General features: G+C 37.8%; 1 protein-coding gene across 2 annotated transcripts in view; it reads right to left on the bottom strand.

The window, feature by feature from the left end:
• UNC79 (unc-79 homolog, NALCN channel complex subunit) overlaps positions 1–12,148 on the bottom strand; it is a 108,558-nt gene that overhangs the window by 1,876 nt on the left and 94,534 nt on the right. For both annotated transcript variants that reach the window (XM_058806978.1, XM_058806979.1), the window contains 4 exons: positions 9,081–9,256; positions 7,277–7,463; positions 5,722–5,919; positions 3,478–3,555 (listed from right to left, as the gene is read on the bottom strand). In XM_058806978.1, coding sequence (XP_058662961.1) covers positions 3,478–3,555; positions 5,722–5,919; positions 7,277–7,463; positions 9,081–9,256 — 639 coding nt within the window. The remainder of the gene's footprint in view (positions 1–3,477; positions 3,556–5,721; positions 5,920–7,276; positions 7,464–9,080; positions 9,257–12,148) is intronic.

The following is a 12,148-nucleotide window of genomic DNA, read 5'->3' as shown; positions in this document are numbered from 1 at the left end:
TTATTGTACAAGTGACTGTAAACATGCTACAGTTACTGTGAGACAGAGAAGGATACATCTAATGCATTTAGCCATTTGAATTGGCACGGTCTGAACCACAAATTTGAAAATGGGGTTATTTTAAGTACTTCGAGAAGGTAAATCTCAGCTGTAAAGAAGCCATTTTCCCTTGTCTGTAGCTTGATGAATCACCTGTAGCAATTATTGATAACCTGTTTGAGGTAATGATGAAAACACAGAATTAAACTTGTTACAGGAAGTCAGTTATTACTTTACTTGTAAGGGTGTTTCTGTAAGTGCAGGTGAGCAATATTGGAGTAAAGAGACTAAACATTTTGCATGGTGATGTATACATCAAGAAATGGGAAAAAAATGTGGTGGTTCTTAATAACAGGTCATATATTTAAAGGGTAACCAACATTTTTTAAGCCACTAGTCACATCAGTGCTTCTCTGCAGAATGTGAGATATTCTGTAGGCTGGGAAGCACCAGGTAAAATCTATCCAGAATGACAAGGTAAGGAGGTCTGAAAATTTGTCAGCTCTGACTGGACTGGAGTTACACATATTTCAGATTCCTGCTCTTCATAGAACTTTTTCTTCTGAGGAAGTGGAACATGACAGCCCTATGAAAGCCAGAGAGGCATTTCTAGTAAAAGTATTAATCTTTTTCAATATTAATTTAACCATTGAGGTTACTGTTCTAAAATATTCCTCCAAATGGCATTAAAATTTGCAATTTACCAATTATGCTACTGGAGCTGCAAGTTAAACCTAATCACTATTGACAACATTAGATAAGGAGCTGTTTCCCTTGTGCAAGGAATGATAATTGTTTCAATTTCAGTGCTCTCTTGCTGGAGAATCATGCAACTCTGTCAGGACTCATTACTTAGTCTACCACATGAAGAACCATAGTCAAACCACAGCATTTCCGGACAGATGAATGCCAAAAGAGCTGGAATGCAGCCAGATGCAGCAGATGTGTGAGCTCTGCACACCCTTCCGTGGGCTCTCACACTAATGAAGTGCTCAATAAGATGCAGTGACCACAATCCCAAGGTGTGGTTTTGGTGAGGAGGGAACAGGTCTGGAAGCCATGCTCCACACCCCACTGCCATCAACAAAACATCCCTGACAATTCAGTCTGGCACTGATGGAGCTCCTGTGGAGTTAGCCAGAGGAGGCAGAACTGGGGTCAGAAGTACATCAAGCAAGAAGGGAAGCCAGGTAGAAAACTTAGGGTACCCCTCTGCATCTGAACCAATTTACTGGACAACTTTTACAGTCAGCTGTGAGAATCAAGCACTTCACATTCAGTTCATCTTGTCCCAAAGCAAGTATCTAAAATAGATCAAGATGAATCATGTCCAAAAATACTGACTGCAAAGGGCACTCATGGAAACTAGCTTTTATCAATATCTCTTCTGGACAAATCTAAGGTCAGACACAGATCTTTGTCCTCCAGCACCAGTTCTGTCTTGCAGGGTCTGGACATATTTAAGGAAACGAACATTCCGCTGCATGCACAAGCAAGCAAACCATCTAGTGCTACAGCTGCCAGATAGATAAGTCACACAAGAAGACATTTTTATGGAAGCACTTGAGTTTTGTTAACTAATCCTAAGCCAGATTTTCTTCACAAAGGAAGAATACAAAACACTAGTCAGAAAGAACAGCTGGAAGAACAGAGTGCTGTCAGACACTATCAAAATTTTGAGTTCATATTTTCAACAGAACTATACTGATTCCAGTTTAAATTTTAAAGGGAAACCAGGCTGTATAACAGGCTGGTCACGGTGCTGTTCTGGCTCTCCAAATCTGCTGCCTGTCCAGCTCCCTAAAAAGCTACACAGCAGCTGCTGGGGCTGCCTAAAAACCTTGGGTCTCTGCAAAAGGCCTTAAGCTGTTCTTGTCTTCACTGTAGGCACCCAAGTTCCTCAGAGATGCATTTGATGGTCAAAGATGTGACCAGCAAGGTACTGGTCTCCAACACCAATGCCTAACCTGCTATGGCCACTTTCCCAGTTCCTCTGACATAGAAAAGCAGCAGAAAAGTTCAACACTTTCATTTCACAGTCACTGAAGAAGAGACTCTCTCAAATCTGATTTTTTTTTTAATTAGAGAAGCCACTCACTGGTTCCTGTGTGAATAAGTTTTGCATCATTGTGTCTCTGAAGGACTTCAAACATACAGTAAGTCCCTAAATCATGGCACTTATTTTTCACATCTACAATAAATATTTTTACAATCAGTTCAGAAAAAATAGTGATCTGGAACTATGAATCCTACAGTAATGTTATGCATGTATACTGTTCATGCAGGATTTCATTAGGTAAAGGGGATTTGGTCACCAAAATTTTCTCTTCCATCTCCCACCCACTCAACATGAAAGCTTAGCACCTTAACTCAGAGTTCCACAGTTTTATGAGCTTGATTTTATAGTAACAACAATGTCCTTTTAACCTGACTTACCATTATATTGATATATGCTCTCAAACATAACCCCCTGAAAGCATTCATTTGATTTGTGACAGGGATTTGGCCCTAAAGGCCTCTCTTTTCACAGCTTTAAAGGCACTCTTCATCTTTGTCAAATTCTGAACATCCTGGACTGGCTAAAAGAGAAGCCCATATGTCTTTCAGACACATCCATAATCACTTTAACAGCCCTTAGTGACAGAATTTCTGTAGTGAATCAAGCCATTACAAATCTGTATTTTCACAATGAGTGTGAATACTTTCATGTTGACATAAAGACCTTCAATTTTAGCTACTTTATTTTCAATTCTTGCTTGATCATAAAAGACTGGAGTAAAGCAATAGTCAGAAATTTCCTTTATGGCAACAGAAGAACTATATTAACCTTAACTACTTATGTGGAAACTCTCTTGCACTGGGAAAACATAAAAAAGGATAGTAAAATTGATTTATGCTTGTGAGACTACCTCAACCCTTCTGCAAACAGTGTGATGGAAGACTGACTGTGGATTTCCAAAGAAACAACTCATATAATAACAGGAAAATCAATGTGGCAAAAAGTTTTTGTTATCCACCTAAAAGAATGTGAGGCTCAGAACACAGAAGAGATCAGCAAAGGACCTTTGCTGAGTAAAAGATGCAGAATGGCTGAAAATTCAGGCTGTAGCTAGAGGTTCTCAAAGTCAGTGACATTAGTTGTGTCTATTAGAGGAATAAGATCATTACTGACATTAGTGGCAATGGAAATAGGAAGCAGATTAGATGTTCATTAAAAAAAAATCAGGAGAACTTGAATTTGAGATTGTGGTCTGGTCTTAACACAGATTTTATTTTTCAGTATGCTCTGCTAGGGTATATTGTGGCATTAACATTCAACCTCAGTCTCTTCCACTCTCTCTTTTTTTGAGCGGGAGAGAAAGCACAGGACAATACATTTAGAAATCAGAATAATCAGGCAATATAATTTAGTACATATTCAGGGTAGGGTATGCCTACCTTTACAAAGATAGTAGAGTTGCATTCTTGTAAAGCCTCCATTAAACTGATCACATGTAGGCACACCATTTCCACCATCTTGGAAAAGAAAAATCAAGCGTAAAACCACATAAATATCCAGCATAACAATGTAGTAGGATAAGCCAACAGCCTCTAAGAAGAATCTTCCTGTATTTGCTAGGCAGTTTATTAACCACTGACACACAAGATGAAATATTACATGAGCACATATGGGATGTTTTTCTTTGTTTAGTTTTACCCCAATGTGGTAACAGCTACGTGTTAAGTATTTCAACCTTTGATGTATTTTAATTCTTACCACACATCAAAACAAGCTGTCTTTGGCTTTGCTCTTTTCAGACATCACAAACTTTATTTATGTCTTCACTATGCAATTCTCATCAATCTATGTGTCAGAAATTGTTATTTTTATTTATTTAATCATTGAAAATTAACATTCTCACAACACCCATCTTTTTATCCCCCATCAAAAGACAATTCATTGTTTTCAACTGACAGCTAGTCCATAATTCTTCCATTTTGTATCATAATGTATGACCGATGCAAATATCAGTTATTTGGTAGCAGACAGCTTTTTATGTTTTATATTGTGTAAAGTCACAGGTACAAGACAAACATCCTGAGCCAGCAATGACTATTTACAGTGCCTGTCTAAACTACATGTAAATTCCCCTTGATAATAATAAACTCCGCTTTTATGTTGTGCTTTTCATCTTCAAAGTGCTTCACAAACACTAACTAACCTTACAACACCCCAGTGAGACAGGCAAGTATTACTATCTACATTTCACAGAGCAAGAGCTGAGGCAGAGAGCTTAATAACTGTGGCTCTAAAGCTACATAATGATATACTTTCAGAGAAAGGATTGGAACTTGGGACTTCGCAGTCATATTCTCATCCTAGGGCTTGACAAGAGGCTTTTGTGTCTGACTAAACAACTGGCTGGCTGGAAACACAATGCACACTTCCTGTTCCTTCAAATGGAGCTTCCTGAACTGCTGTTCCCAGCAATGGCTTGTGACCCACAGACACCCACCATGTCAGAGGCTAAAATATCATCTAGGGACAGCTTTAGGTGGTTCTTGCCTGATATGGACAAGACACAGGAAATAACAACTGGCTAAGAATTTCAATTGCAGCCCATGCAATTACAATTACAAGGGCAAGGTCCATACCTGCCTGGGATGGAAGATGTTTCACATGGGGAAAGGGAAATTATATAAAGCAATTTCTATACACATAGCAGATCTACATTTAAAAATAAAAAGAAAACCCAAACAAACCAGGAATGAAAACCTTAGTAGCAGCAAACCTTAAAAACCTAAACCTTAAGAGGAATGGGCCATGTATAGAAATGTTTCCCAAAGCTAACCTCAAGCTCTCCAGAGCCAGAACTACTAGTGAACATCTCAGTTAAAAAGTTTTGATCTGTCATGACTGTCTGAGATGTCTGGACTCTCAGGAAACACAACAGGCCTTGCCCATTAGAAACAAGCTCTTAACCCTAAGCCTGCAGGCACACAGAATCATTAGTCAGGGGTAAGCAAAGGAGCAGCTATGAGAGGGCTGCTGGAAGCCCTCTGGGTTCTTATTGTACAAAGGTGCTCCAACAGAAGAGAGTATTTGGGATAAACAAACATTTAAAGGTTATTTCCAAGAAAATTATATGGATGATTTCTGGACACAGTGAACATTTCCCTTTTAAATCTTATCTCTAGAGATGCCTCCTTCCACTCATTCATTACTCAAAAATGTTTCAAGAGATATTTATGTAGCTTATTTTTGATGAATAACCCATGAATTATGGGTGGCCAGATGTCAGCAGTTGAGTGTTTTTTCACCATCACATGGTAAAAAATAACCAAATGGATATTCACAGAATTATCCTAGAACAGTTCATTTGTGCTATAAGGCAGAGTCAGATAAAACAACAGACCACATTTAAGAGCAGGAATATGTACAAAATGAGATGTGATGCAAGGAGCTCATAATCCAACAAGCAGCAGCTCAAGCTCCTGATGCTGTTTCAGGAAGATTCTGGCTACATCCTGTTTCAGGCCCACTGTGAGGTTAAATCACAACTAATTAGCTATCCTTTAATTTCTCAAAAGCATCAAAGTCACTTTATGATGCTATTCATAGCCTGTTGTATTCCACTGAAACAGAGCCAAGCCTCCTCTGAGTTTAATCTGTGCTAAATCTGTCTGCAGTACCTGACTTACCACTTTGTTATGTGCCATTAGCTGCAGGATGCTGGGTGTCACTCGGCTCCAGAACTCCAGGGCTGTGAGGATTGCTGTAAAGCTAAATTCGTTCTGATTCTGGACTGTCGGAGCTACTGCTGTTTGTTCACAATACACTGTCCAGAGCTGAGCAAATATAAATGCATGGAACAGGGAACACATGTGCAGAACAGATGTCTGTAAAAACAGAAAATAGAAGTAAATGTTTATTTAAATAACTCAATTGGGAGACAGTGCAGAGGCTTTCACTCCCTGTCACGTGTCCCGCTGTGCAGTTTTGCCCCTCACTTTCCCATGTTTCCCTCCCATTAGGAACTAGTAAGTCAAGTACACTTGATAACATCTTTTTCTTTTCCATGTTTATAAAATATTTTTTATATTTTTTTATATTTAAAAAAACTGGATTTGCAAATATGTTCCCATGCAATCTAAGTGCCTGGCATGAAGGTCAGTCCCTTTAAAAGAAAGTTAGTTTTGCAAAACAGATATTTAGGATTATTTCTGAAACTTTCTTGCAGTGGAAATCTCCACTGCAATCTGTGGAAGGCCTGAAGGCTCTGGCACATATGACACCACTTCAGAACCTGAAAGGACAGTTATCATATAAAATACATGATTTTACATCTGTTCTGTTAATCTTCCATCCATTTCTGCTTTGCTGGGACTGCTCATAGTCACAAGGAAACAGTCAAGGAAAGAGAATTCAGTTTGCATACTCAGGCATGGCTCCTTGCTAATCCTTGTTATATATCACAGTGCCTGAGCCTCCAGGACTGCTGGACATTAACCACTTCATTACAAGAAAGATGCTTCTGGTCAGAGATGTTTTCTCAGTTTGCAAGAGCAAGAGGGATTCATGCTCTGTGGCAGCATGACTGCACCAAACATTGCAATGGTTGCTTGGTAACTGGAAAGAGGTATTTGAAAGAGCAAAAAAAAGGCCAAGGAAATGGATGGGAAGCACCAGTGTCTTGGCTGAGTGGAGGGAAAGAAAGGATTATTTTAGGTATAAGATAAATGTGTGATCATTCTGCTTCTGTCACTAATAAAAACCTGGTTGGTGTCAAAGACTGCTGCTATATTTGTGTTTAACTACTGTCACAAATGTCTTATAATCTGTAATAACTCTTCTTGTCCTGAAAACTTGAAGAAAAAAGTTGTGCTTGAATCATCACTGCTTGTAATTATTTTGATCATAAAATTATTACATGCTATCCAATGCAAATATACAACAAGAATAAATAACTATCTGAGAGATTTGCTACAGAGATGGTCACTGCTAAAGCTTCAATTTGGAATTCAGTTTTTCATTCCTCACTCCTGTGTTCAGACATTTTGAAATAGCCAAACCTCAAACTTAAGTGTACTAATTTCATCAGTCTTCTAGGCATGTAAGAAAAACTTTACAGAGATTTCTTTCCCTGGGTCCTGGGTTTTATTAAGCTTTTACCCCTCCTTTTATCTTACTAAAAATAAATGTTTGCAAAAAGGCCAATACAAAACACATCTCTACTTAAAACACATAATCCCTTACCTTTGATTGCTCTGGAAACCCAATCAGAATAACAATAAGGTGGTCAGCAATTTGTGAACCTGCATCCAGTGGAATAGGCATGCAAGATGATGGAGAATTTGGACAGACAACATTGTGTGTCAGAGACCCCAGAAGTAGCCAGGACAGCAAACGAATGTGTGAGACACATTCTATGAACTCTTTGGGCCTGTCAAGAAAGAGCAGATTTTACAATGATACTAAGTTTTCTGGCTTTCCCCAAAATATGGAGTCTCCTTATGCACAGTTGGCAGATGCAGTCTCAGTGTGCTGGAGACACAGATCATTGGGAAGATTCCAACCACACAGATCTTGGTGGCCTTGACATACCACATACAAGTCCAATAGAACCTATTTGGTGGGTCTAAAAAACAGTCTCTACAAAAGGTTAAAATGTTCACAGCTTCATTGCTCCCATACAGAATGAGTTTTTGACACAGATATCAGATGGGAAGGATTGCCCAAGTGGAAATGCTCCTCTCAGCTCCCCTGGACACCATGCAGCTGCCTTACCTCCACTGTGTTCCACCTCTCCACTGGTAAAGCAGAGTTAATTTCTGTGTTCTTGGGCATCTCCTTGCACATTTGGATTGTGTTTTTGAGGGCAGGGACTATGCTTTTTTGTGACACTTAAGTATTTGTCCACTGCCTAGTGCAGTGTCTAATTGCAAAGCAGCGTGCCTAGATAATCTAAAAAGGAAGAGCCCTTTACTGGTGCCATCTTGTCTGTCCCTTTGCTGATTGTCTGTCCCTTTGCTGACTAAATAATCATTTGAATTCATAGGCACAGGAAGAAAATTATTGTTTTTCCATCAATAAATCACTATTTACTAGGCCACTCTCCCTGCTGGTTTTAGTTTCTAATTTGCTGTCATTGTCAAAGACTCATATTACCCATGAGGCATTCCATTAATTTTTGGTTTTTAATAAAATCTGATACAATGCTCTTCCTCAAGTCCCTATACAATCTTAAAGTAACTCATTACTTTCAATTCAAAACATGTGTTCCTTTTTTTTAACATGTAAGAAACTAAAATGCAAGGATTTAAGCACTCCTAAAGCAGATATTCTCCACATATGCAGATGCAGATGTATCTAAAAGGACTGGAGCCTAAACACCTTAGTCCCCAGAATCCTGGACAGTTAGTCTAGGACAAAACTGGGACAGGAACACAGGTTTGTTTAAACATAGTCCACTTGACTACACTCAAAACAAGTCACTTGTCACTGTAACACAAGGGACAGTACTCTCCTTTTTTTAGAAAATAAAACAGTGTACATCAGGATTTCTCTCAGTGAAAAGGAACAGAAAACATGTCTTGAGCAGGATTTCTCTCATTTAACTGTAGCCAGGTGAACTTAGTAGTTTATCATACATCAGTAGGCCTACACTTTAGTTCTCACTCATTTGTACTCCACAATTTCAATGGCCATTTCCTGTTGTATTGTCTATAATTCAGAGAATATTTTCTATAATTCTAGGACTGATCAAGTGCCTGTGTGCTTTTCACTGTCTGCACCTAGACCAAGAATCAAGTTAAATTTCCAGTGTTACTCCAGTCAAGCCCCTGGAGTTACCTCCACTATCCTTTTGTCATGTACTTTAAATATTATATTGACAAACTCCTCAGTTAAGGATCAGGGAGCTGCCGAGCAGCTGTTTCAATGTCCCACTGCCACCATTTCCTAGTGTGGGTCTTATCTATAGAATCTGGCAATAGAAACATAATTTTGTGAAGATTTCCAACTCATTTTAGTATTCCATTTTGTGTAAAAGTGTTCTCACCCTTGTTGCATTGCTGAAGGAGGATGGTAGAGCCAAGGCAAGTACCGGATCACAGCTTTGTTGTCCCTGTGGTTCCCCCGGGTGATTTCCATAGCAGCAATCTGAGCTAAACCAACTTTCAGATGTCCACCAAAGGTGTCCTCATGCAGTGGCTGAGAACAAGTCTTCATGTGACTCTGCAAGGCAAAGATCTGATTTCCTACCCACCCAAAAAGAATATTTTGCTTGAACTAAATTCTTCCAAAACCCAGCATATTCTATTTCACTCCCCTTCAATTCCTTCCCAGCATCTCTGTGTCTACAAAACAAAGCTCAGAAATAGATTTTTTTTAAATTCTCCAATCCCTATATTAGTAACACCAGTATGATGCAGATCTTTCCACAGAGGGCCACAATTCAAAGAAGCCATAATATAATAATATAAAGACATAATGTAAATTGGGCAAAATGTATAGGCAGCTTTTGTATCAGTAAACTCAACAGCTGATAAATACAAACTAATGCTTGCCTATCCAGAGAGGTTAGGTAAAAAGGAAATAAGCTAACCATTTAACAAGATAGCATCTGGGCAGGAAATGCCTTCCATGTGCAATATCCCATTTACATGTTCAGAAAGAAGCTCTCAGTTATTCTCCAGCACTATGTCTATATTGCACTAGTCAACTATACTGCACTGTTCAGTTACAAATGCCTTTAAGCTCTGGCAATAAAATGGCCAGACCTCTCACCAAGAAACATTCACATATTTATGCTTATAAAGATAATTTATTCTGCTTTGCAGTTTTAGGGATATTTCATTGTTGCTTCTTGGGATACTTCTGTATTTCTATTCAGCTAACTTTGCATTACCTTCTCGTACTAGACTATAACAGAACACATGCTGACTGCAGTTGCTTGCTTAAAAGGAGAGCCATATGCTTTGCACAAGAAAATCAGGTCATCAGTTATCCAATTAGTATAACAGGATAAAAATCAGTGAACCAATAATATTTTTGTACCAGATAAGTATCCAACCACAGAAACTTACACTCTCAAACTGCACTTACTTAAATCTCTTTGAAGGGAAAAACCCCTAGGTACCAGCATGAATGTTTAATGACTTTGTTATACAGACAGGTTAAAAGGATAGACAGTTATGAAGGCAGATACATTATAAATCTTCAAAAATGGTGGAATTTTCTAAATAAAATCCTGCCAAGCTTTACCAATTAAGATGTTATGTCAAAGGAAAAAAGAAACCGTAACAAACTGAATAGAAACAGTACACTGAAATCAGATTATCTTGAGAATTAACATTTATACCTTTTATATAGTGCAGTAGTTCCTAATATACGGGACTGAAAATAATTAGCCTCTTTCAAAAAAATTATTCTTGGATATGCAAAAGAAGACAGTGGATATAAATAAACAGCTCCAACCAGGTCTGTTCTCTGAATTCCTACAGAGCGTAGGAATTTCCAAATTTGAAAACCAACATTTGAAAATCACCTTCTGCTGTTAGGATTGTTACTGATCCTATAAATCATATAGGATTCTTTGTTAACTATAACCCCAAATGCTGCTGATAATACACACTTGCAAGAAATTGTACAACCAGATGGTCTTAGGACTCATTTTCTAGGGAGTTTTATAACACTTCTGTTATAAAACCCAAGCAATGTAAGTAAGTATATTAAATGAGCTTGCAAGAATTTGAATCTAGAGGCTGTGAATTTGTTTGAAGTTCTGACTATTTGTAAACTTAGAAATGCTTAAAAATATTTTCTCAAACATGTTGAAACCACGAAGTTTTATCTCTTTAAATAAAAACTGCTTTTTAATTTTATAAGACACAAAAGCTTATTGTTTGCAATACATAAAATTATGGTTATATTTGACTCTCCTATTAAACTAATTTGTCCTCAGATTGCTGTATTACGTGGCTAAATCAAAACAACAAGGGATTTCTGACTTAGTTTTAAATGGCCAGATGACTGATTTGGGAAGCTTCTCATCCCATTTCAAAACATGAAAGGGAAAAACTAGGTAAAGTTTTAGTTCATGTTCTACCTATATCCATATATAAAATTTTTAAAAACAAATAGTCCCACTGAGGATAAGAAGTAATCACCAGACTTCAGCATTTTAAGAAAAATTCTAAAAATCAGACTACAGCTCAAGGGAGGTGAGCAGAAGGAGAAAGTCCAAATGACAGAAAGTTTTCTACAGAAACGTTTACACAGGAGAGAGGATACTTGCAAGTATAAAAAATTTTCCCCATTCCTGGTTTCAGGTAAGCTGATTTTTTTTTCCTGTGGAACTAGCATACTAGATGTATCTCTTGCCTCATTTATGATTCATTTGCTACCTATTCTGAAAGCAGTTCTGAACTTTAACAAAAATGGGTGAATAACTTAAGAGGATAGAGTGGGAAGGCAATCCAATTCAACTTCAAATGATTAATTACTTTGTGCTTTGAAGTAATTGCTACTCCAGCATAACAGGCTGCTTCCCTTAGACTATTTTCTTTAATTCAAAGGAATTCATGGCCAACAGGATAAGAATTTAAGAAAGGGAATATTTTGTCCAGTAAAATAAAGTTACAGAGAGTTTCAAGACACAAGTTTCAGTTTAGCTGGGATTCTTCCTTTGTGGTAAGTATTATTAACATGCAATATAGTTCCCCTCTGGGGCACAAGGTGGGTTTGAGGGGCCAGAGGGACAGTGAACAAGTGAGTGTATGAGAAACTAATAGGGTAAAAATTCTCATCTCACTGCTTGATAAATGAGCTTCAGAGCAGAAATGTTACTTAGGCTACTTATTTTTCAAAACATTTTAGAGAATTTCCATTCTGTCGGAAATTTAATAGGGACATGAAGTTCCTCCATGAAGCAGTAATTTTAGGTTTTGATTAGCTAATGATTACTAGGATCTTTGTATGAAATGCATTCCTAAATAACATATTTTATGTTAGCAGAAGTACTTTCCTATCACTCCTCTTAAAAATTTGTCATCCAACTAATATAAAGAAACCAAAATGTAGTTTGGACTACAGCCATTAAAGCTATTTGGTTTTTCAAAAGAATAT

This window comes from Ammospiza caudacuta, chromosome 6, assembly GCF_027887145.1.
Source record: "Ammospiza caudacuta isolate bAmmCau1 chromosome 6, bAmmCau1.pri, whole genome shotgun sequence".
Classification (NCBI taxonomy): Eukaryota; Metazoa; Chordata; class Aves; order Passeriformes; family Passerellidae; genus Ammospiza; species Ammospiza caudacuta.
The sequence above is the reverse complement of the archived record's forward strand: the minus strand, read 5'-3'. Positions and strand labels throughout refer to the sequence as shown.